The 27,425-nt window shown below is 34.9% G+C and overlaps 2 protein-coding genes across 2 annotated transcripts in view; one reads left to right on the top strand and one right to left on the bottom strand.

The window, feature by feature from the left end:
- BuGZ (Bub3 interacting GLEBS and Zinc finger domain protein) overlaps positions 1 to 13,750 on the top strand; it is a 30,315-nt gene extending 16,565 nt beyond the window's left edge. The window contains exon 7 of the mRNA XM_023167466.2: positions 10,340 to 13,750. Coding sequence (XP_023023234.1) covers positions 10,340 to 10,425 — 86 coding nt within the window. The 3' untranslated portion in view covers positions 10,426 to 13,750. The remainder of the gene's footprint in view (positions 1 to 10,339) is intronic.
- A 4,963-nt stretch (positions 13,751 to 18,713) lies between these two features.
- LOC111511452 (uncharacterized) lies at positions 18,714 to 26,385 on the bottom strand. Its single transcript, XM_074184742.1, has 2 exons — positions 25,799 to 26,385; positions 18,714 to 23,130 (listed from the first exon to the last, which is right to left on the bottom strand). Exons 1-2 carry the CDS (start codon positions 26,207 to 26,209, stop codon positions 21,616 to 21,618), a joined length of 1,926 nt encoding a protein of 641 aa, XP_074040843.1. The 5' UTR covers positions 26,210 to 26,385; the 3' UTR covers positions 18,714 to 21,615.
- Positions 26,386 to 27,425: the final 1,040 nt, after the last annotated feature.

The following is a 27,425-nucleotide window of genomic DNA, read 5'->3' on the forward strand; positions in this document are numbered from 1 at the left end:
ATGTGTTATGGTGATGAATGATGAGGGTTTTCTTCAGCCCATATGTGTGCATCATGGTGATTCATAATGCTATTTCTATTAAAGGTAGCTTCATCGTTGAACAAAATATGATTAATGAAATTCATATTTCGATTGTTTTTCATCGAGAACCAGTCGCAAAATCCTATTATTTCAAGGTAATTTTCATCTAGTAATCCTTGAACGGTTGTTGAGTGATAGAGATGAAGCTGCTGTTCCTTCAATTTTCTACAAACCATCATGTGACTAACAATTGAGCAGCTATTACCCTTGTACTGCTTCCAGAGTTTTTTTTGACAAATTTTCAAATCACTTCTTGTATCCATTTTTGGACAACCATTATTACCAGCAACTGGCGGTCCCAAAGTACCCATCTCCCGTAAACGACGGGCAATGGAAAGAAATAATCGTCTGTTTGCTGTATTCTGATTGGAATATTTTTTCGCATAACGCCCTGCAGCTGCTGCACTATTCACCAGTGATTACCAGAATTACAGATAATTATCTGAAACCTTGTTTTAGCCTGACCAAACTTACCCAGAATTAGATGCATATCTCTCATTTCTGCAAACGTATGAACCATTGTAACAAATAGATAGATAGATAGATAGACATATACTTTATTGTCCAAGAAAATACAATCTTATTTTCTTATTAGTCAATGGGCTATGCTTGAAGACTGGCAGTCAACAAATCTAAATCAGAACTTTAAACGTTCAGGCCAGTCTCTATATACCTACGCAGTAGGTTTATTAGACTGACGCCTATCAGAAGACAACTACTCCCCTGTCTGATACCACGAAGGGCGTTGGATTAGTTGGGGAGTAGTTGTTTTCTGATAGGCGTCAGTCCATTAAACCCACTGTGTAGGTATATAGAGACTGGCCAGAACATTTAAAATTCTGCTTTAAATTTGTTGACTGCCAGTCTTCAAGCATAGCCCACTGACTAATGAGAAAGTTTTTCTTCCTTATTCAGAGGAATCGGGCAAACTACGGATATGCAGTTGGTTAGTACGTCGTCCACTAGATGGAGTGACATTTTGTGATGTTCGCTCCAACTTCGGAAGAGAAATGAAATACTCTGAAAGAATTCCGATCTTCAATTTTGGAATATCATTGACTTTAGGTCGATGATGGTTACTATCTTGCACTGACAAGTGGCTAATGAGCCTGAAACCGGTCTGCAATTGTGCCCGTTCCACAATTGAGGGTCGACTCTTTCAGTTGTATTGCCAATTGCATATGCAGGACATTTTCTGTGAAGATTCTGCACTGACGCCTGTCGGATATAATCCAACGCCCTTCGTGGTATTAGCCAGGGGAGTAGTTGTTTTCTGATAAGCGTTAGTCCATCAAACCTACTGTGTAGGTATATAGAGACTGGCCTGAACGGTTAAAGTTCTGCTTTAGATTTACAAAGCTTGTTAAAAAATCTGGTATATATAGCACTTCAAGAGCTTTGAAGAAACAATTCAAAAACACAATAGATAAAATATAACAATAGAAAATAAAATTTAACAGAACGTTGAATTTTTCTCAACACTCTTAAAATGCGCATTAATCGAAAGCTTCAGTTGTCACTTTATAATGGTTAAATCAAGTAAACGAACTACAAGTGTTGAACAGCTAACTAATGAGTTTTTAAAGAATAATGAAAAACAGCCTGCATCTCGATAAAAACTGGTTTTTCGATAAAGTGCTACGAGGTATAAAAAATTCTAAAATGAAGTATTAAACCAATGGTGAGACAATATTAATTTAATTTTGAAGCATAGAAAACTCTGGGTGGTTTTAGGGGTTCAATACTTATATAGGCTTATATACTTATATAGGCTGAACAGATTTTGTAGTTTTATATGAAAAAGATGATAAGAAAGCCATGGATCCATTTTCATCACAAAATATTGAACAGTTTATAAAATATTGGAAAAAATTGATTTTCATTTTGTGCCTTCCGAAGGCCGTATCTTGTTTGTGTGCACATTTGCATTGAGGTAAGTTATATCCAATCGAGTTGTTATTGGCTTCAGAATATGTGGCACAATTTATGACCTACCTTTTTATTACACCCTGTATATCAAGCTTATTTACATTATAATTGACCCTAAGTGGGACAACTTTTGGAGATATCTCTGAATACAAGAGAATCGTTGATGAAAATGATTATTCTTAGATGAAATCAACATTGAAAATGACATTTGGATGTCCTTATTATTAAGACCATTTCCTACATTCACCGTATAAGAGACCATTGGTCCGAGTATCTCATTTGCACGGAATCGGTAAGATTTGTTCCTTTCCACAATAAGAAGTTGGGATCTTGAGATTTGCGAGCAGAAATAAGTATATCAAGAGTATCAATAGAGTCACTATTTTTCTGGTTTGAAGGCCGTCGATTGTTGGAATTTCTTCCTGACGTTTCGCTGGTGCGAGTGGCTAGCTTCTTCAGAGGTTTATACAGTGCGTTTGTTTAATGTCCCTCCTTTTTTATTTTTTGAACAAGTCAACTCAAAAACATGAAATTTGGGATAATGAAATTATTACATGAATACTTTATTTTGAAGTGAAATTAACAGATGAAACTTTCAACATGGCGACTGGGCGCCATTTGGGAAAAAAAAAATAAATGAGGGGTCTTATGAAGCATCTTTTTGAAGCTCCTGACAAATGAATATTACTGGAGTTTTTTCCCAACACCAAATCTTTATTTTCAACACCTCGACATGGAAGATTAAAACTGTTTTAATCTTCCTCTTTGAAGATGATCACTTGGTGAATCATAAGCTCGTGACAAATGCTTCACAACCCTAGACTATGAAGTCAATATCTTTAACTACTACAAAATGGCAGAACTTTTAATAATTGCCTGAATATATTTACATTTAACTACATAATATGAGATAATAAGCTTGAGGTCAGTTAAGAATATGCTCGAAATGGTTGCCTTGAACTTCTTGACATATGAACAGCCTATCCGATATTCCACGCCGAACATTTTCGAACACAGTAACGTCAACATCTCTACAAATATTTATTATTCTCTGCTGTTTTTTCATTATCGAAGCAGGTTTTAGTTTCGTAGACTTTTTGCTTCGAAAAGCCCCATAAGAAAAAGTCCAAAGGTGTCAAATCTGGCGAGCAGGCTGGCCGTTCTGTAGGACCTCGACGGCCAATCCAACGACTGGGAAAAGTAGTATTCAAATAGTTTCTTACTTATCTGGAGTAATGTGGTGGTGCTCCATCTTGTTGGAATACGACATCCATATCGAATTCATTAGGATTCGCTTCGACGATTTCAGTGATGAGAGGGTCAACAGTAGTTTCCAGCGTATTCAAATACAGTTCCCCTGTTAAATTTTGATCAATAAATAGAGGTCCTACAATATGGTTTCCCAATATTCCTGCCCAAACGTTTATTTTCTCTGGATATTGGATATGTGTTTCCCGAAAAACATGAGAGTTGGTGTCACTCCAATAACGGCAATTTTGTCTGTGAACATTGCCGTTTAAAAAAAACAAATATTGTGGAGATAGGTAGGATGCCTTGCAATGGTTTCCATGATGATTTCGCAGAATTCTGTTCTTCGATTAGGGTCGAGGGACGAGAATTGACCATTTTAGAGATTGTTGACGTGGTACCTTTCTACTAGTAAAACCTAAAACTAAATGAGAATATTCTAGCTGAACAATGATGTTTGTGTCGTAGTGACATTTTTTGACGTTTTTATAAACAAAAAATAACTTAACAATCCTTATCGGGTTGTTGGAATTGCCGTATGGCAGATAAAAAGGAATATCTCTAGAAATATTGATATTAATGTGTTTGTTTTCAGGAAATTATTAAATTTTCCGCTATTTTGTAGTAGGTGAAGATATTGACTTCGTATTCTAGGGTTGTGAAGGCCCCCTTTCCATTTAATTCAAGATGGCGCCCAGTCGCCATCTTGAAAGTTTAACCTGTTGATTTCATTATCCCAAATTTCAATTTTTTGCGTTGACCCGTTCACGAAATAAAAAGGGGGGGGGAGGACACTTAAGAAATGCACTGTACATTTTGATGACTGGTTATTACGACTGCGTAAAGTGTATTTATGTTTGGTGTACTAATACCTGTACCTTCCAAAAATCGACGACCTTCATTCTATTGTATATTAATGAATCTTTCAGCATCATTGTTGTGGGCAGGGAAATCTGATCCAAGTAAGCTTCGAGTGTTCTATAGTTATTGATTAGCTTGAGTTACATGACCAGAATAGTATTGATTATCAACATTTAACTTTAAAGCTGAACTTTTACTTGATGATTTTTTATATAATTCCGTATCATCAACAAACTAATGAGATTTTTCGGATAGGATACTTCAAAATGTTTTTTTTTTGTTTATTTGTTATCGGTTTTCCAATCTAGAGAAAAAGACAGTGAATATTTGATCAACACGAACAATTATCATGAATATAAATTATCTTATTCATATCAGCTGCTCAAACTGAAGGGCCTCGTGTTCAATATTAAAAAAAAGTGGGAATCTTCCAAATATTTCTATGGCTGGGATTAAATCAAATAAGTGATTGAATGTCTTTACGTACTGTCATCGATGACATGAGTAGATTTAACTCATTCGTGACAAAGTCGTAATTTTATGAATGGATTGAGTGCTTCATCTTGTAACGTTATCTAGATTGGTGCTGAATAGGCAATAAGGCAAGTCTTATTCCGAAACATTGAGGATGATAGTGTTGCATGTAAGTTTATGAAACTATTTTTGTATCTCTGGTATCTGTAGAGTAGGTAGGGTGAGTTTAGACCCACAGCACTTAGCCCATTGTACATCCTCCCGAGGAGTTGTCCCTAGGTCATCGTCCTTCCTGTCCTTTCCAGGAAGGTGGACAGGTCACTAGAAGACATCTTCTTTATATTGGCAGGTGAAGGCCAAGACTCGCCAAACACACGCTCTCTTTGGCAACCTTGAGGTGTCCCACGGTGGCCTCAGCGAAGGTTTTGGAAGGTGCAGCGACATTACTGTTGTTGCGCGGCTTCTTCAAGTTTCTTGGGGTTCCCTCTGTGGAGGTGCTCAAGTAAGGGCGCTTTCCTGCAGGGGCAGCAGGTTCCTTGCACTTATAGTTGCTACCACTCCTACCTCTTTCGCTCTTTTTCTCCTTTTGGCTTCAGCGCCGCAAATGCGCTCACGCCTTGGCGCTTTTCCTTCTAGTTTTTTTCTGAAAGTTACTTATCTACACATCTTTGTAGGGTTCATTTCGAAATTAATTGCTTACTTCCTTTCTTTGGAAGACTCCCACATTTTGCATAAAGATGGAGTAGTAGAAAGCCAAAACCTTTCTTTCTTATAAAAATATAACCCTCTCAGTAAAATGAAATAATCTCATTTGTTCTAGAACATTGTTAAATAATCACATTTCTTAATTTTCGACATCCCGAAACTTATTTCGATAAAAGTAATCTTTCAACGAACCTCAGTGAAAAAGTCAAGTGTAGTAAGGTCTGGAGACCTTGCAGGCTACTGAACCACTCTTTGTCCAGCTAATGGGGAATGTTCCTCCTGACGAAAATCAAGTAGTTTTCATAAAAGAGCTCTAAAACAACGCATTTTAAACTTATCATTTCAACCTTTTTCTTTAAAAAATTATTTGAATACTTAAAAAAGAAGAATGAAATAATTCATTCAACATTTAAAGGGAATCGTTTCTATTTCACCATTTGGCAACATCGCTTATAGCTAATAAAGGACAACGAATTTGTTACCTGTATGAGCAGATGGCCAAAGATGGCATATTTCAGATGCGTGCTGATCTGTTTATTTTTGTTTCAAGTTCCGAGACATTCTGTGACATGACATTTTGTGCACCTAACCTATCTTCCTCTATATAAATAAATAACAAAACAACTGTCGTTTATGTGGCTTGTGGAGGTGTTATTGAACTATAATTTATATTTTGCCTTGATTGTTGATTTGTAAAGATAATTTTCCTTTTTTAAAGTAGAATATCTAGGTACGTATAAACTATTTCAACTTGATATAGGCGCTGTTGTCAATATGTGAATTAGAAACAAATCCCTTTAAAAATCGAAACCCAACATGTGAAATATCAATTTGAATACTTTTCGAAGTGAATTTGAAAAACTCATGAATTAAACTCAACTTTATTTTGTTCAAACTTGCATTTCCTGTAATTCCCCAAATTGAGGAACATTCCTCATTCTAGAGCAGTTACTGTCCCACCAGTAATGTAGAAAGTAATTTAGTATGTTATTTTAAATTAATTTGGATCAATTTGAGATAAGAAAGTTATTGATAAATCCCCAAGATTTGAGTAGCAAATACTCTACAATTACAGCAATTATCTCTGTTTATGAAAAATACGTCGTTTGTATGAGTTGAAAACCCAATTGGATATTTTCATGAATTTGTATCGAGCTTTGGATTGTGTTCAGCACAAAATCTTGCTGTACAAATTGTATAAATTTCGTGTAAGAGGCGAAATTCCTTATTGGTTTAGGTCATGAATGAAAAGACTAATTGTGGAAATACATTTCTTTCATTTCCCATAATGAATAACATTGTAGTACCCCAGGGTTACATTTCGGGGCCGATATTATTCGTCTTATATGTAAATGAGTGTCCCTATCTGATGCATTTGCTACATTGTAAAGAACTTTACTTTTGATAGAGCCAAATACTGAAATTCTATAAACAAAAATTAAGATCACAATAAGCAGTTTGGTTTTCATCACGTGCTCATGTTTGAAAAACTCATTCTTGGATGTATTACTAGAATTTTTTTCTGTACAGTCTTGACGTGACGTGTTTGAAAATGTGGACATTTTCAACAGTTGGTGTATTTTTCTTTTGAATAAAGCTCATGATACCCATATATTACAACTGCAATACTAGGTAGAAAGATCAATATTATGTTCCTTCCAGACGTTTAGAGATCATTCAATAGAACTGGCTGATACTTGATGAAAACTCAATCAAAACTAACTAATATAGTTTATTGTATGATTTTCACTATAACGTGTTTTACAAAAACCGCGACACGTGTTTCGTTATACAATAGCTTTCTCAAATGCAAAAGAAATGAAAAATTACGCTTGAGAAAGCTATTGTATAGCAAAACACGTGTCGCGGTTTTTGTAAAAGCCTTTATAGTGAAAATTATACCATAAACTGTATTGATTAGGTTTAGAAATCAACTCAAATTCCCCCTATATACTTGATTTCATAATAGTCTATCAAAGGCTATAGATTCCTCGTTTGTTGAAGGTGGTTGACAATGTTTCGTGAAGAGTTTGATTAGTTCGGATTTCCATTGTCTAATATGATAGTATTTGAAATCTCTGAAATAACAAATGAAAATGAAAAATAAAAAGAATGGCTGAAATGAAATTGCAATAAAATTAAAATCAAGCAAAAACTTTAAAATTGAACAATTAAAATGAAATAAAAATAATAATTTTTATTTCATTGTTATTGTTCAATTTTCAATATTAAGCTTAACATAAGTGTTATTTTTAGCAATTATTTTTAATTTTCATTTGTTATTTCAGATTTCAAATACTATCATATTAGACAATGGAAGTTCAAACTAACGTAACTATAGATTCCTTTCGAATCGAAATTTTCTGATAGAAGTTTAAAATTGTTCATCACTTCTTTATTTTATATAAGAATATTGTGAAGCATTCTTTCAAGTGTTATCTATCTATGTAAACATGTACGTAAATTGTATTACACGTATGTATTTTTTGAATTATATGTATATATTTTATCTTGATCTTTCGTACTTATGTTGAATGCCTTTTTACTTGCCCTATAGATGTATTGCTCAACTGTGTGAATAAATAATTGAAATGAATTGAAGTTGATCTTATCATGTAATTTTGATTTGGTCTAGAATCTCAACAAAGTGCCTCAATGTCTTCTTAAGTGAGGTTTGATTACTGAAAGTGAAATGTCAAGTTGAACATCTTACACTTTTTTATCATCAAGATATTTGATATTACCGTGCCGCGTGCTGTTGCACAGCCGTGGTTGATTCAAATTACGAAGTGATAAAATATTCACTTGTAAATTATACCGTGGCATGTCTGGCAAATCCAATGAGTTCAAAAACTCTTTTTGATAACAGCTACAGCTACGGTAACATCGCAAACTGTATCTACGCTCGATGAATAAACAATAATAGTTGCCGAAAACTGTGTAGGGAATGAGAGAAGGCTTATTGTGTGAGAGAGACAGGAGACCGGCTTCGTTCTCATTCTTTCTCCGTGCTGTTTACTGGATGAGAAATGACACCGGTTGACGCCTGGCGGGAATAACTGATATATGATCACGGTTAAAAATGATTAAATTACTAAAATGACTATATCAAAAATTAAGGGTTGGTGATAGAAGGGTAATAATTGAGGGTTATATGTATTTTTTAATGCCACATAAAAATTAAATAAACAAATGTTTTGATTAAAAAATTTTTAAAAAAGTTTGGGGTGGAACACCCTCATCACTTAGGGATATAAAAAATAGTATTTTCTCGCTATTTAGGTGTGCGTATTGGTATGAATGAGTGTGTAATTTTATCTTGAAAGGATCCAACTGAAGTAAGTTAATATAAAGATGTCTACTTGTTTTAATAGTCCAGTCATCTTAGTGAGTTCACCTAGGAATTTGAGAAACCCAACTATTAACTTGTATTTTGACATCATGAAAGTTTTCACAAAGCCTACATATGGTAGAGTATATGCAACTATTAAAATCTAGGGTCAAATGATTCCTGATGAACTATAAAATGAAATCCCACTGAAATCCCTGATGTTTTATGTTTTAATTTAGTTACAACGCTCGAATGTTTGCCACGCACGACACAAACAAATGCACAATCACTATTCGCAGTACAACTAGAATCCTCCGACCATATCACTTCAATTACTCGACTCAACAGACTCACGTCGCGCCGAAGCACCCCTTTTATATCAAGGTTCTAGTCTAGACTCGAAGCGCGTGGAAGATTCTCTTGTTCTCAACAAAAATAATGGGGTATTTCCGTTTGTTGCTAAGAGATGGCGTTACTATGATTGAGTTGTTTACCAGAACTAAGTAGGAACACTCTCCCGCTTGTCTGGGCACGCGCTGCCCTTGAAATTAATTACAAATGTGCGCATTTTAAAACTTCCGGAGATGAATTGTGTAAAGTCTAAAAGTTCTAAAAACATGATTCTTCTTTCTGTGACACATTGCCATCGCGGGCCGTATAAAGTTTAATAATTATATACACAAACGATTTTAATAATAGTCGCGTACATTCTACCATATGTAGGTTTTGAGACAACTTTTAGGATGTCAAAATACAGGTTTATACGAATTTATAGCTGGGTATCTGAAATTCCGAGATGCTGACCTAATTTTGACTAAGATGACTGGACTATTGAATTATACACTACTTTTTTGCATGCAAATATAGATCACTCGCTTCTTGCTACTGGTTATCTTCTTGAACTTTAGAAAGAGTTCAAATGTACGAGTGATCTGTTGTATCATAATTGAAATTTTTCCCCTGAATGATGTGATGTCTGTTCTTCATTATTTTGATCAGAACTGGCCGATACTTGATGAAAATACATATTAAAACTAATTAATACAGTTTATTGTATGATTTTAATACAGTTTATTTCATGATGTATACTGAAAATCATACAAAAAAGTGTATTAATTAGTCTTCATTATTATTATTCAACAGTATGCCATTAGCGATTGTAAATCTTTATTTATTTATGTTAACTTGAATGGTAACTCTTTGTAATAAGTTATGTTATAGTTAGTTTTTGAATTATTGTTTTTTCTATCCCTGCATTGTATGTTTCTTGGGAAAATACATCGTTACTGACACCAAATGACACAATGTTGTAAAAATGTGTGATGAAGAGGACCTTGTAAAATGACCTCTGAGTAATTACGAGGAAGGGAATTCAATACTCTATAGATTGTTCTGTTAGGAATCACATGTTGAAAGGTAAGACCTCGTTAGTCTTTAGCTCGCACAAGTTTCGACTTTTGTAGGAGGCAACAGCTGGTTAACGGAAAAGCAGATTTTTTTGGTATGATTGTTTTTCTTGCCTTTTGAATATGATGAAAGTATATTTTTGAAGGACATTTCTCACACAGTCTACTGGTGATCATTTATTTTAACCTGTATTTTGTATTGTATGCACTTCAATCTCTCATCTGCTAACACCTTTCTCAAGTAAAAGTACAAATTAGTATTTCATAGTATTTTTGAAAGTTTACTATTTTTTTTTGTTGTTAGGTATGATCGGAATGCCACCAAGTATGATGTATAGTGCTCCTATGTTTCCAGCAGGACCAGTTATCATGCAGCATCGTTTTAGATGATCTCCAATTTACTTTTTGTATCATCCACAGGTCTAAGAATGATTTCACTTTTTAAAACTGAGTAAAACACATTTTATCCGATTTTTCCCAGGAAGGGTGTAGACTAAAGAGTAGCTTTTATCAAGTCAAATAAAATTTATCCGTGTTATCAATCAATATGTTCACTGATTCATTATTAATTGTATTTAATTTTTTTTAACAGGTTTCAAAAAGTACTAATTGTATTACCTGATGAAATGGTATGTAAATTTTTTTCATTTTAAAGTAATCATTGAGTACCTTCTGAATGAAGACAAGGTTTGTTTCATTATTATTCTAGCACGAAAAATGTTGGTTTCCATGCCACTATTTGCAGGGAAGTTATGATCTTCTGGGATAAAAAAATGTTGAGAGAAAATTCATAAATCTTCTGTCTTGTTAACCTGCGATTTTGAGGCAGGAAAATTTGAAAAACAAATTCATTTCAAACGGTTCATTCGTGATACGCCTTGTGAAAAAATCGAAATGAGAAATTTAATTTTGAACTGCATTTTAAATGTGTGAGAGAGAAGTATAATTCATTTGTTCAACAAAAAATTAGTGCCATTATAAATCGTTTCAAAACTAGATATGATAATTGCTTGGATGTAAATATTGTTTCTTTTTATTTTCCTGTATTTTTGAACATTGCATTTGCATAGAATTAACTTTCCTATTTAATGAAAGGTAGAACTAAAAACTCTGACGTAGAATAAATCCAAAACAAGAACTGCTCCCAAACATTAGTACTGCAACACTCTTCTCGACGTGAGTTTTACCAACCAATTTGGTGGTATCAGGAGATGAAGTAGGCTTAATCCTAACTCTGGCCTCTAAACCAGACTTTTAGAGACACGTCAATGATTTCAGGGAGGGAAATTTCCTCGTAAAAGTTCCTTATTAATAGAGTGAGTCGTATAAATGAATTGCTCAGAGAGATTTCATAAATGTAAATGAATCACTTCGTTAAAAAATTGCGGAAACTTTCATTAGGAAATTTTTTTTCGTTCTCGACCCGAAATCATTGATGTGAATATATGTATATGTGAAAATGAAAGTGTACCCTGTGAGATATAAATGAAGGCCAGGTTCAGAGGTTTTTTCAATTTCTTGGGAGCCTTTCTTTCTTTTCAGTCTCCGGAAGAAGTCGTAGCCTCAAAGGCTTATTGCGTTTAGGTTTGAGTCTAGAATTAGTCTACTTCATATCTCTTGAAGACGCTGAGTTGGTTGATAAAACGGGCGTTGAGAAGAGTTTGGCAGTTCTTCTATTTGGGAGTAGTTCTTGTTTTGGATTTTTCTCCATGTTTGATATTTTATGATAACCTTTTTTTTGTTTTCAATTTTATTTTGCACTTTTGAGACTGGGGCTGTTTTTGCGTGCAATTCATACATCTACTGTAATTATAAGATTAAACTTTTTCATTTTTCTCATATTTTTTATGAATCTTGACATTTGTTTATACCCAGTACTGCAATCATTGTCCGTGTTGCTTTTTTTGTGTCACTTCATTTGATATGAAGGTAAGCTCATCGTTTTCCATATTATTGTATATTTTCTCCTTTAGAATAACAATTTAAATCGTTAGAAGTCGTGGATTGATTTTGTGTAATCACCAAAATGCATTGGGAAAACGAAAAGGTAGGTCAATAAATTTTCCAAGTAGAGCTTTATTTGGTCTGCCCAATGAGACAATTAAAAAGGTACAGTGATTATTTGTAATAAGCTGAAGGGAATGGGTTATACATTTCATCTATCTACCTGAATAGAATATATATTTATGCAATATGGAAAGTTTCTGGAACATAAAAGATCTTAAATAAATGTGAACTTTAAGATTTTTTTCTCAATGTCAGCAGTTCAGTTGAAGTGTTTTCAACCAAAAGTTTTCATTGCTGAGGAACACTATTTTGACGAATGAAACATACTAAGTTTCACGATATACCAATATTACTGCCTTAACACTCTTCTAAGAAAAATACTTACCCATGCTCGAGATCTGGGCATATAATTTCCAACTAAAGTTTCAAGTTTTCACGGCTGGAAGTAAAATGGGAACCGGTTATCCGGGTTGGGTAGCAATGGCCCAAAGGCTCCTAAAATTTCGCCCATAATTACGATGGCATCTTCAGCATTGGTTGTATTGCAACCTCTTAGTTGGCAAACTTGATGAAAATCCATAACATATTCAAAAAACACTTTATTGTGAGCTTTTTTCTAAACAGTTTAACAAAAACACAACACGTGTTTCACTAAATAATAGCTTCTTCAGGTGTGTTAGTTCTATAGAAAAATTATACTATATTTGGAAAAAACATCATGTTTAGTACGTAATATTTTCCAGCACAATTTTTCATTGGTAACTTTCCATAATGTGTACATTATATAAGCCCACTAAATGTTGAACTTTGTATTTGCTTAAAAAAAAAAAAAATTTGTATGGGAAAATTCAAAAATGACAAGTGCAAAGTTGTTTGCTTTGAATGATGGGATAATGACAGCTAAGAAAAGTATGTTTTATCATCTACTGTCAGAGTTTTGCATTCAGTGGACTTGTTATTCTTCTATTGCTTCAATAACTGCAAAAATTTGAACAAGGTCAAAAGAAATTTCGTGAAACGAGAACCGTGAACAAATTCTGTGAAATTATATTGCAGTTATTTTGTGCATAATATGCTAACTTATGATTATATAGAGACTCGTAGGGAGACAGGTGATTAACAGTCACAGCTTTGAAGCTGTTGGATTGATGAACCCCCTGTATAATTTTATGTTGCAAGATATTCTCATTTCTTTACGATATATTTTGAGGACTTCTTTATATGAAATTGTGTCTACTGAATATCTTAGTCTTATTGAAATGTTATAGAAACAATGCCCAATAATTGATCTTGTAATATAAAATTAATACAGGTGATTAAAGGTCGCAGCCTTTTAGACTTTACACTATTTATAATCGTGCTGTTGGGTCCATCAATTCCCTGTCAAAATAATGTGGCTTCTGGCAGGCGATTGCTATTAGTTTGAACTAATTGCAATCACAGGTTCGTACCTGTTGGACCAGATTAGATATAACAAGGAATTCAAACTGATCATAAAGTTTTTATTAGATACATAGTTTCTTGATGAATGCTTCCTATGTTCTACATTTCATTACCATTGACAGAAATTGAAGTTATCTATCGATCTGGACCCCTGTTATACATACTGCACTAATGTATTCATTTAAAGTAGTTTGAAGTTTCAAAATATTCTATATAATATCTGTAATGGCACCGTTTTCTTGCAAATAAAGGTGATTTGAAAACATTTGTATTTCTGTTCGTATTAATGAAGTAATACTTTTGTTGCATCATTATATTTCATTCTAAAACGTTGAATAGGCCAGTATTCTCAGTTAATGAGTTTTAAATTTCTTTAAAGCCTCAATTTATGAAAGAGTCAAAGTAACGAGTCATTAGTTTATAAAAAAATTGTCTTCAATAAATATATTTATGGCAGGTCACAGTACATAAAAAAAAATTGCAACAAAAGTAAAATGTTAATCACATCCATTTGATACCCAACTATATACATCTTTCAGTTTCCATGAAATTAAAGAGGTCGAAAAACTCATGAATAGGCATCTTCAATCACTATTTGATATATCTTGTGCACACAGTTTGAAACTCAATCTAAATGAATCGCAAGTTATGCTTTTCAAACAGAAAAATTGGAGATGCGTGGGGTTCGTGAATCTCTATCTATTCACAGCCTGGCACACACTGTGATTGCATTTACGGGTCAGCTTTGCAACAAACTGATGCTCGGCGTCTTCAGAAAATACAAAATAATTGTATTTGATTTTTACATGGAATCTGTAAATATGATCACATAAGCTCATCCTTTGACAATTCTGATTGGCTGAAACTAAATGCTCTTAGAGAGCCGCACCTCCTTTCTATCACTTATACAATTTTTCAAACTGGAACTCCACATTATCTACATGATTAAACTCGTTTCACCATCTCTCAATAATACTAGTTGCAATCGACAGTTCCTGTTCATATCAAATTTTAACTCGCCTAACATAGTTTCTCATAAATTGTGTAGATTTCAAACATTTACCTCTTAAAAACTTTGGGAAAAGACTCCGAGCTCTAATCTGAATGAGGCAATAATTTAACATTATATTACTTTCCTCAGGCTATGATAAAGGTTTCGACTTCTCAGATCTTGTTTCTTGTTTTTCCTTACCGCGATTGTTGGACTTATTATTTTTTTTATCATCTGTTATTCATTTATTTATGATACCTTGCACTGTTTTGTATTGTTTTGAAACGTTAGGTTTAAAATCGGCTATAATAGCTGAACCTCGCCCATTCGTCATATTTTCCTTCATTATATATTTTTATTGTAGTCGGTGGGTAGGAGGTCGGTTCGAGTGGGTGCTTTGTTCATTCACTCGAATTGACTGCCGTGTGGTCGGTGGTTCGAGTCCCAGGCTGAACGATCGATTTGCATTTGCTATCGTCCAACACGTGTCAGGAATCACACGTTGAAAGGTGAGACCTCGTTCATCCTTAGCTCGCACAAGTTTCGACTTCTGAGGATTGTCGTTCGTAGGGGTGCGATAGCTGGTTAACGGAAAAACAGATTTCAAACAGATTATTGTTTATTTCTTATTAGAATGAATAAAGACCTGTTATTATTATTTTTATTAAACACAAAAGGAATATACTCAAATAACACATTAAAATTATTATTTGAAAACAGTTATTGGCTGAACAAATAATCATTTGATGCTGAAGGAATATATTATAGGTATTTTAATAAATATGCTTAGCTCAGATATAGGTGTTTTTCAATATTAGCAGACTGTATATAATAAGGTTACTGAGACTTTTTATATTAGAAATAATATCACTGCATGACATACCTTGGTTAGTTGAGCTATATAGTTGTGCCGGCAGATTTTTAGTCACTGGTCAGAGAGGTGGTAAGTCCCTTATTTCGTGATACCACACACGCACGCTCATTAATCGAAGGTACTCGTGTCAATATAAATACATATTACATATGATACAAAATAAATGAGTTCAAGTGAGAATGGAATAAAATATTCCATTATATTGTAGAAACACGTTTCAAGGAGATATTTTACGGGATCAGGGTAAGTGGAGGTTGTCTAAAACACACAAGGCTCATTGATGGCATATATTATTAGTATTATCTGCACCCTGAGCATAAACGTTAAACATGAGACGCTTTCAATATTGAAACACTGCTTGTCTTTCTGAGCTTGACTTGTTCTGTCAATTCTTCAGTTATAGATTCTAAACTATATACATCCAACAAACCAAGTAACCTATACAAAGATAGATTCGTGATCAAAGCATGATCACCGCGCATACTTGCATATACTGGGTAAAATAAACAAGCCCCCTTACGCTGGCCAATCAGTGTTACCTGCAATCGGCTGGCGGAATTCATGTTACAGTGTCGGAGTGGTCAGTTACCTTTTAAATCCTGTGTTGTGTACATTTACGGAATTTTGAAGTTTTAAATTTTTGACATATCAAGTTCTGATACGGCTGAAGAAACTGCTAATTTTTGTCCCTACACTCCACAAAAAATCGTTCCTACACCGAGCCGCATAATTTTTAAAAAATAATGAACTTTGGGTCGTTCCTTAGTGTGACTCTGTACAAACAGCCTTGTCTGGGAGATCACGTGCACTATGCATGATAATGTTTTGGAACACTCTGATGCTTAAATGGACAGAGAGATGGTGAAGAGCAGTACTCGGAGTATTTTTGTGGAATTGATTGTGCACTTTGTTCACAAGTGGCGCAGTGTTACATCTTACAGAATCTGCAGATAGAGCTTATGATTAGTTGGAATTATTTTTTGTTTGTTCGGTTCGACAATTAGGGAAGCTATAGATTATGCTGTAGACGATTCCTCCCGATAAAGAAGGCCCCGACACTCGCCATCCTACCATCAGTCTGACCCATTTGTCCCTCTGACAAACATCAGTTGAAAGGGTAAGGGAGCCAGGCTCCAACTTGAACCAAACCAGGACGACTTTCGGGATATTCAAGACGGTTTACTCCGTCTGAAATGACCCTCCCGGGACTGACGTGAAGCTAGTACCCCGAAACCGGTCTATCGCTGGTCATTTATAGGAAGTTTCTTGCGACGAATCTTCTAATTGGAAGACGTTGAACAGGTGCCTGATGGTTTTAATTCAGCTGGGTCAGTTGTTGTTTTCCCGTCGGGTGTCTGCCACACGTATTTACAAAGTCGTAGGTTCACATGAGAGGCAAGTGTGAGATGTTTTCACTTGGACTTGTGCTTATCATGCACCTCTCCGAAACATGTTTTAACATTCTGACTCCCAACCCGGAGTATATGCTTGTGGAGTTGTTTCCGGATTTTGTCTACAGGTGGCGCAGTGGTACATCCTACAGATAGAGCTCACGACTAGTTGGAATTAATTTTGTTTGTTCAGGCTCAGAGAGATCATCGCTGGAGTGCCACAGGGGGCCGTGCTCTCCCACGCTGTACTCTCTCTACACCAGTGACGGTCCGAGCGTGTGAAGATATCTCTCTACGCCGATGATACGTCTCTTCTCTCATCTTCCATGGGTCGGGAGCTCGGGATCGTTTACATGCAACGTGCATTGGACGACCTTGAGCGCTGGTACCTCGAATGGAAGATCCGAGTGAACCTGGACAAGACCCATGCGATAACTATAGGAAGAACAATATCTTCTCCGGCCAGAAAAGTGGGGATCTCTGGAAGGGAGGTTGACTGGCAAGCGCGGGTAAAGTACCTCGGTCTAATGGACCGTAGGCTTACCTGAGGCAAAGATCGAGGGTTGGAATAAAAAGATCCAAATTGAGTCTAAAGAATAAAATTACGATCTACAACACGATGTTCAAGCCTGTCATCATACAGTGCCTTCATTTCAAAACTTCCCACCCCTAGTACTTCGTTTAGCAAGGAGAATTTGCCGTTGCCAAATTCATTTTATTTTTGCACTATTTTACGACAACGGATCAACCAATTCCAGTTTTCTAAACGGAGCTGAGTGAGGATTTTTAAGATCTTTAAAATGATGTGTTACAAGATAGGGGGTGCCATTTAAAATTATTAAGTAGGGGTAGCTAGGGGTACGGGGGTTAAACCTAAAATACCACTAGCACTGTTTTAAACTTCCCCCTCGATATCTAAATTGACTTGTTTTTTGCCTACGGCAAATTCTCCCTGCTAAACGAAGTACTAGGGTTGGGAAGTTTTGAAAGAAGGCACTGTATATGCTTCAAGCGTCTGGGAACAAGCGGCTCCGTCTTATATCTCCATTCTGGAGAGACTACAAAGTAAGGGAGCTAAGCTCCAAGTGACCCTCCCGGTACTGACGAGGAGCTAGTACCCTGAAACCGAACTATCGGTGGTCGTTCCCCCCAAATGATATTAATTTCAGCTTTTCATATATAGGAAGATACTTTCGACGAATCTTCCAAGGTGTGTATCCGGGCCTTTCGGCCCGGTTACACACCTTGGGATGAGGCGTCATTTAGAAGGACTCAATCTCCACGGGTGACACTTCACCCGACAGGGTTATTCTAACGCCCCCGGGCAGGATTTTCGCTAATATATACGAACCATTATTTTCTGGAAGGACAGCTGTATGTGTCAATGTCAATTCGCCTCTGTTGCACATTTGTATGTGTCAAATGTGATACGTGCTGGTTTGAAAAATAATACGTTAATCAAAAGTAAAATCAAACTTGCCTACAAAAATATGACTTCTAAGCGGAATAGTGAGACACGTTTTTCAACTCAAATATGCAAGTTGAGAATGAGGCATCAGAAACGCGATTTTAAACATATATGTAATGTATTGGGACTTAATACCAATAATTAAAATCACTCGTGGTTTTAAAATAGGTGTTTATTCTTGAACAACTGCATACATACTCTCCGATACCTACTCTTTTTTCCTCTAAAAACTGACGTCCTCAAATATAAACTGAATTACCGAGTGATCCACTGAATCAATATACATAGCGATAAAGCATATATATATAGAGATTTTTAAATTCTTTCAACCGAAAAGTGTGGCCTAGGTAAAGTGTTATTATAACGTTTATCCCACTTCACCTCAATTCTAATTACTTTTCATCGAAAATGTCAATTACTGAAAACTTCACCAATTCTGATTTAGGTTTTTACCATATTGACACTTTACAAGATCAGGTGAATTCAAGTAGGTACTGATATACATAATTTTCAATATATTTATTTCATTTTTTATCTATTACATAATTCAATGATCTGTGAGAATACACTTATTCATTAATTACATGCGAAGTAGCGGATAATGTAGAAAAGTTCTTTGAAATTTTGTTTCTGGAATTGTTTAAAAAAATGATTAATTTAAAATGTCACAGAGACAAGTGACAAAAATAATTATATTTTACTTAACAATCGAAATTTTATTGAAACAAATAAAACATTGTTAATCTGATTTCAGTAAATTTGGTCATAATCTAACATCATAAATGACATTTCTTTAATTTTCAAACCACTTTCATTGTTATTACTCATTCAACCAGAAATTTTTACACAATTTTCTTATACTCAGACATAATTTAACCATGCTGATATTTAAGCCCTGATGAACACAATAAAACTTGTAGAGAACTCAGTACAGTATCCACGTGCTCGCCCAAACACACACACTCGCATCCACGCACGCGCCAATACATGGAACACATTCACACGCTCGCCCATATACACACGCATCCACGCGCGCCCCTACACAAATATCTGGGATGCTGAAAATTTATTTGCCAGCTCGGTAGCCGTTTATAATTTTAAGAGTACAAATAATGCCAAGAAATATGAAAAATTTAGATTTCCTTGGCAAAATTTTGAAATTGTTGTTTTTGTTCCATACAAAATATAAAGGAGGCTGAAGGAGGTTTTCGGCAAAATTTTATGAAGGCTAGAGATCTCTGATTTGACAAAAGACGATTCTTTTGTTTAGGGTCAGCCTACCAAGATAGCAGGCAATTAAATTTTCGCCACCTTAAATATATACAGTGTGTAAAAGCCAAATGGAATAAATTCATTATTTCCGTTACGGTACATATTTTAACAAAATCCCGAAACACGTCAAATTTAAATTATAATTTGACATACTTCAACGGAAAAATGCTATCCCTACCTTCAACCCCCATCGAATGACAGGTACAACCCTCAATTTTTTAAATGGGAAACATAGGCTTGTGATATATCATATGAAAGGTCTCTTCATTCTCTATTTAAAAATGTTACCGCTTTCAACTTTATTGCAACAATTGAGATAAAATAAATTAAAATCATGTGCGTACTGAAATTCGATAGAATACACTCAAAACTTATTGCAATATACTCAAAACGTATTTCATGTAGAGGTATTGATAATAAGAAAATAAGCAAAAACCATAGCAATGCTCTTTTCAGATGATATCCTTTGAAAAACTGTAAATAATTTCTGTGGGAACGTTAGTTTAAAACGCCTTAATTCAAGTTTAAAGTTCGTTAACTTCAAGTCTGACACATCGACTATAGTCCGTTCATAATTTGTCGATAGCACAAAATGAGGGCCCAAGTCATAAAACGGTCGTAAAACTCGTAAAATCATAGGCGGAGGTTCCTGAGGTGTTTATTCATTAAATATAAAGCTTCAGTTTATATTCGAAACTTGCCTTGAAAGGGTGAAGTTGTTACGAACGAAAATAATTTTTGGTTTAGTACATTTTTTAATCGCATTTAATTTAAGGCTCGTTGGTGTTTCGGCGTCTACGGCAGTAATTAACGTCTCTAATATTTATTTTGCGAATTTTGTGCAGTGCGTGAGTAACTTTTTTTCATATTCCTACAAACATATACGTACCTTTCGTTCCTGCTTGTTTTGTTTGATTGCTTGCGATGGCTTCGTCATCATCATCAACATCATCAAGTTTTACACCGGTACTGTTGCGTACAGTCAGTAAGTCTGTCTATTCACCAAGAGAGAAGACTATTGTTTTGAACGTTCACGATGCTCTGGTTTCTCAGAATCCCACAAACACTGTTCAGAACATAATCAAGAGTTGTGCCAACATGACGGGCGTAGGGGAGTCAACAATATATAGGTTCCTATCAGAAAGAAAAAAAAAGGTATAGCTAACCCAAATACAAACGAATACTTAAAGAGGGGGAGAAAACCTATTGAAATTGATGAATTTGCCAAAAATGGTATTCGAAGGAAAATTCACGAATTTTTTTACAAAAAAGAAATACCCAACTTAAACAAAATTTTACAAGAAGTTAGAGACGACCCGGATTTGCCTCATGTCGGACGAACCAAATTGTGGCAAGTTTTAAAAGAATTAAATTTCCGGTGGGAGAAATCAGACCGAAAATCACTTTTGATTGACCGGGAAGAGATAATATGTTGGAGAAGAAAGTATCTAAGATCTATACGAAAATTTTGGGCTGAAGGAAGGCCAATTTACTATCAGGACGAAACGTGGGTAAACGCAGGTCATACTCTCACAAAAATTTGGACAGATAAAAATATATCAAGCTCCAGGCAAGCCTTTATGGAAGGTTGGTCTACTGGTATTTCCCCACCCTCTGGTAAAGGCAGTAGATTAATAGTTTCTCACATTGGCAGTGAAAAAGGATTTGCTAAGCATGGTTTGTTGGAATTTGAATCCAAAAGCACAAAAGACTATCACGAGGAGATGACAGCTGATGTTTTCGGAGAGTATTTTGAGCAGATGATTGAACTCCTGTTAAATAATGTTAAAAGACAGTTTTATTTGAGATTAGGATGTTGCCAAGACGTTTGCGTTGAACTTTTTGAGCATCTTCTTTTTTAAAATCCATTGTTCTTTCTCGTATTCTACATTTCATTATGTTTTGCATTATCTTAATTGTTGCAATAAACTTGAAAGCGATAATATTTTTGAATAGAAAATGAAGAGACCTTTCAAACAATATATCACAAGTCTATACTTCCCATCTAAAGAATTTGGGGTTGTATCTGTCATTCGACAGATACAACCCCAAACAAAGGGGGTTGAAGGTAGACATTTTTCGGGATTTTGAATAATGAATTTATTCCAATTGGCTTTTACACACTGTACGGTCTTCACTCACTGTGTTCCATTTCATTTTGAATTTGGGACGTACTCTCTTGAGTTTCAGCATGATCGGGATCATTTACATTATCATTAATTACAACATTCTCATCCGTATGATGGTTTCTTACATGATCTCTGAGAGCGAATGCTCTGGCATAGGTTGCACCGCATAACCAACAATCAAATTTTAAATTATTTTCCCTCTTGTGGGTTTCCATATGAGTTCTTACAGCATATAATGAAGCGAAAGGACGATTACATTCTGTACAAGGAAACGGTTTGATGTGGCTGTTTTTATGCCCAGCTAACTGCACACTAGTTTTGAAGGCCTTGGGGCAGTACGTACATTTATAAGCTCTCACATCTGAATGAGTGAGCATATGATGGTTGTAAACGCTGTGTGATTTGAATCTCTTGTCACAATGAGGACACTTGTATGGCCTTGTACCAGAATGTGTTCTTAAATGCAGGGTTAGACAATAACTCACTCGGAAAGATTTCCCACAAATTTGACAGACGTGAGGTTTTTCTCCTGTATGTATTCGTTCATGTTTGACCTTCTCGTGAGGCCTTGCAAATCGTCTGCCACAATATCGACATACATATTGTCTGGGCTGACAAAGCGTTGCTACGTGATCTTGTAAAGCTTCCTCGGTATTGAAAGCCTTTTTACAGTACGAGCAAGTGAACACTTTTTTAGTGTTATAATGAACTTTGGTATGCATTTCCAAATTTTCCTGTGAATGAAACTTACGATTGCAGATAGTACAGTCAAACTGATTTCCCTCTTCATGAGACTTCATATGAACTTCTTCATATTCTTTGTCATAAGTATTGTTACATATACTGCAAACAAATATTTGACGAACTACCGGTTTAGAATCACACTCAACACCTGACGAGTAACTGACTGGCGCTTCAAGAGCTTTCTCTTTCACCGGGTCATGCATTTTTTGATGCAATCGAAGACTCTTGAAAGAAGGAAACATTGTTTTACAAATATTGCAGGTATGCGGGCTTAGAGTAACAACGTTAGTTACCATTTCTTCTTTTTCTTTGTACGAATGAGACTCCATGTGTGCATGTAAAGACTGATCGTTGGAGAACACAGCATTACAATGAATGCATTTCAATTTGTGACTGATTTTACTGGGGTCGCATAAATGTTTCATGAAGTGATCTACTTCAGGAAATTTCAAACAACACTTTGGACATTGATAAATTTGAACCAGCGAATTCTTGTTTTTGATTTGTTCAGCTTCTTCTCCTGATACTTTTCTCGCCTGTCCATTTTCAAACGTATAGTTTTCAGTCATGGGACCTTCCTCACTAATATCTTCGTTATTCCAAGATTCATCAGCTCTAACCATTCTACCGCCTTTGACTGGGCACTGTTGTTCATCGATATCATTTGAACTAATGTATTCGTTATCAATAGATCCGTCATATATTTCAGTCTCATCTTGACTCATTGATTCATATTCCACTTGGCAGTTTTCAATACTTTCAGTCTCTTCAGTTTCCTAAAAAAAATGCTAAAATAATATCTCAATGAGTCTCAAGGTGATTCTCTACATTGCGACAATACAATATAAAACCGGAATCGAAATGATTTACATTTATGATTTTGAATTATTTTTTATGAAGACGATTTATTTTGCTACTTTTTGTAAAACAATTCATCCAATCCAGATAACAACCATTTTTGATCCTAGAAAAACAGAAGATCCATAGTAAAAATCAACCAGCAAGTCCACTACCACTACTTTCATTCATAAATTCACAAAGTTCTCGGTGACCTCGAAACGAAGTGCGGAGCCAATTTCGTTCTTTTAATAATAATAATAGCCTTTATTACCCAACAGTTAAAAACCATTTACAGGGTTAACTAAGTATGTTAAAAAAGTAATATAGATCCTTATAATTACAAAGTTAAAATTTGAGAAAATGAATAACAAAATTATAATATAATAAAATAAAATAAAAAAAACTATACCATGAAATACTGACATGCAGTGTCAACAATATATTCTAGAGCAGTCTTCGGGCCATAATGATTTTTTCAGTTTGTTCCAAGGGCCAATTTCTGCCCTTAACTATATTTCTAGACTAGGATAGTCGCAAAGGTGAGGACACAATATCTACTTTATTTGCGCAAGTTCAATCACGTCGGTGTTACGAGTGTGAAAAAAAACCCTTTAAAATCAGTAATACTTTAAATTCCAAAGTAGGGTTGGTATGTTTATTTATTTATGTATATGGGTAATATACGGTATTGATAAAGTTAAACGAGTTATAACTTTAGATCAGTCACAATATATCGAATGGTTATTGTCAAAATTCAACATGATCAATTTCAAAGCTGTGGATATCGAAGTAACATTTGAAAAGGTACTTTTTCAGTCCCTTATCAACAGCTGATTGGCAGCCTAATGTATCTGTGTAATAACGAGACCAGACATATCCTATAGCATTAGTTATTTGAGTCAATTCAATAAGTCTTTTGATAGCACACATTGGCAAAAAGACTTTTGAAATACCTTAAAAAGACTAAATTCTTTTGTTTAAAATTTGAGAAAATTTTCGTAGATGCTGACTGGGATAAAAATACTTTAGATAGAAAATCTGTTACTGGATTTTGTTTTATACTTTCAAATTCTTTAGTGTCTTGGGAAAGCTCCAAACAAAAGGTGGCTGCTCTTTCCAACACAGAAGCCCAGTAAATGGCACTGGCAGAAGCTTCAGAAGAAGCCATCTATTTACAAAACTTGTTAGGTGAATTAACATGTTGTTTTGATAGCGTATTTTTACATAGCAATAATCAAAGTGCACTAAAGCTTGCGTCCAACCCTGTTTTTCACAAAAGATCCAAGCAAATTATTGAGCAACATTATTTCATAAGGTAAACCATTGAAAATGGTGACGCATATTCCAAAAGAGATCTTATGTTACATTGTCCCTACTATAAAGATGTAATGTTTCTTGGGATTAATGACTCAGCCTTAATTAACCCATTTCTACTTTGAGGTTTACACCATGTTACGCAATTGTAACATGGTCATTAACACAACCTCCTTAACGTGCAGGTCCAGAGGGGTCAGACCAGTAATTAATTCCTTTGCCGCAGTTGGTTTTGTTCTCATGACTCCTGTGATGTTTAAACAAGCCAATCGCTATATTTGATATAATTTTTGGATGGCCGTTGCTTGTAAAACTTTCGGTCCCCATGCAATGGCTCCGTACATTAACATATGCCTTATTATTGCAGTGTAGATCCAGGTGACCACAAGGGGTGAAAGACCCCATGTGTGTCCCACTGTCCTCCGGCATTGATCATAATCCACATATACTTTTTTTGCTCTACTCTGTAGGTGAGAGTTCCATGTTAGCTTCCTGTCAAGGATAGTACCAAGGTATTTCACCTCTTCAGAGAAGTTTGGTTTGCTTTTGAAGATTTCGGGAGGTTTTAAGCCCGATAAACTTATTTTCCTGGTGAAAAGGACCATCTCAATCTTCTTGGGATTGATTGACAGTGAGTGTTCCTTACACCATGTTTCTATTAATTTGAGCCCATTTTGCGCTCTATCACACAGTGTGTTCAAAAATTTGCCGGTTTGCATCTGCATATGAAATTGTGTAAAATCCGTTATTGTTGAGGTGATTAATCAGGGTATCCAGAACTATGTTCTAAAGAAGGGGTGATAAGACCCCTCCCTGTGGACATCCCCTCATGACAAGGCCTATCACTGTGATGTCTTGAGTATCCATTCTCCTACTACCAGAGGTACATTCAATTTACTGAGAATATAATTATATAATATCAATTTGTAACAAATTTCCAACATTCAATCAAATAATAACAGTTACGTTACTATGAATGAAAATTTGAAAATTATGCTAGGAATGAAATTTTCACAAAAAGAGTTGCCAATCTACTGTACCCGATTATGAGGCAACAATCAATTCCTGTCCACTAACCATTAAAAATTACAGTGAAAGGTTTTGCAATTTTGTAAAAATCTCACAATAAAATTGCATATTTTTTTGTTTTTTTCTATTTATTCATATTCAACAAAGTCCTACAATGCAGTTGTTGAATTCATTGATGAATTTCCAACATGTAACTTAAAATTCCTTCTTGATGTACCTTAGAGTATTCACACAAATGCTATTTTCTTATGTGATACTTACCAATATAACTTCTTCCCCACTATGGAACTTGTCTACATGCTCTTCCATTGAAGTGAATTGTATATTGCACATCACACACATATACATCAAGTTTCCATCTTCAATATCATTAGACTCGCTCTCTTCATTCTCCAAACATTTGGTGCTGTTTTGACCAAGATCCCCATTTTTACTAATTGGGCTGCAAGAGGATTCCAAATATTCCTTTTTGATAATTTCAGTATTGGTATCATTTTCTCTACATTCTCTTCCCAAATGCTCTACTAAATTCAAAATATCATCAAATCTCGTGTTGCAGGCTGGACACAATAAATTATCTATTATGCTCAAAATATGGTATTTTAAAGAGTGATGTGAAGAAAATTTCTCCTCGCAACACAATGGGCACTCCAGTGATAACGCGGAATCCATAGTCAAACCAATTTTATTCTTGAATTTAAATTTTCCATAAGAGAAGACAATCACTTAATCACACTGTACGCTATAAGCAGTCTTGTTGTTATTTTTAAGAAATTTCCAATTGTACCTTGTGCCCAAACAATAGTGAAAATAGTGTCAAATGCCAACTTGTCATTGTCTTCTTCTCATTAGTGACAGAATCTTTGCGCGACACAGTTTTTCCCTCAGAGTAATAATAAGACATAGAGTTGCCATGCCTGCACGGTGCCTATACCAATACAATACAATACATGTGTTTTGAAACGGGTATCGTACTATCCTTTTCTGTATAACTTATACTCGAGGGGGGTGGCAGGTAATGAGAGGTTATGGAGAGTTTGTTTACATTTGAAGTAAGTGGGACCATAAAACAGTGGCGGTTGGTTTAGTTGATAATCGGAGGGATATTATATATTTATAAAATAAATCATTTAAGGTGAAAATGTATTATCTTCAAATAGTTCCTACAGGAAATCTGATTTATTATTAATTATTATGGAAATGGGGCCAGTTTTTCTACCACCTACTAGATTTTTATTTATGTATGGCTTCATAATAAAGCGCGTGGTTTACTGGGTTAAAATTGAATTATTCCAAATGAACTAATTCATAACAATGATAAATGTTAATTTCAAAAGTAATGAACTTTGCTTCATAAAATCAGATGAAGAAATTTGTGATTTATTCTCAGATTTGATAAACAAGCTGTACGGTTTGTGAGGTCCCATATAAAGAATTTTCGATTAGAAATAATGAATATTTATAATTACGATTGAGGTTTGATATTATTATGTGATTTCGTTAAAAATTGGTATCTAGGGGTATTTGTGGACCGACTATGTTTTTTTTTCAATAATTTATGCTGACAAATTCTATAATTACGAAAAATCATTAATATATAATGAAAAAAAACTGTATTCAAAAATGAAAAATTTGTTTTTCATATGTGTGCCATAGGTCATATCCATTCTGTGATCAACAGATTAAAAAGCTTTCTACTCAATGTTCAGTTTGTATACTAAATATTTATTCTTGTGAAACCAGTGTTAAATCTGTTATTGCTCACTTAACAACTAACTTACGTCACATAAAGAATATGATCTCCGTTTTGGTTTTTCTTTCTTGGCACGAGACTTTCGAGTTGCATACAGACAATATTCAATAAGAAATGACAGTTGTCATTTTTTCA

Source organism: Leptinotarsa decemlineata, unplaced genomic scaffold (genome assembly GCF_025532065.1).
Source record: "Leptinotarsa decemlineata unplaced genomic scaffold, Ldec_3_MD MMD2_tig00026358_RagTag_RagTag, whole genome shotgun sequence".
Taxonomy (NCBI): domain Eukaryota; kingdom Metazoa; phylum Arthropoda; class Insecta; order Coleoptera; family Chrysomelidae; genus Leptinotarsa; species Leptinotarsa decemlineata.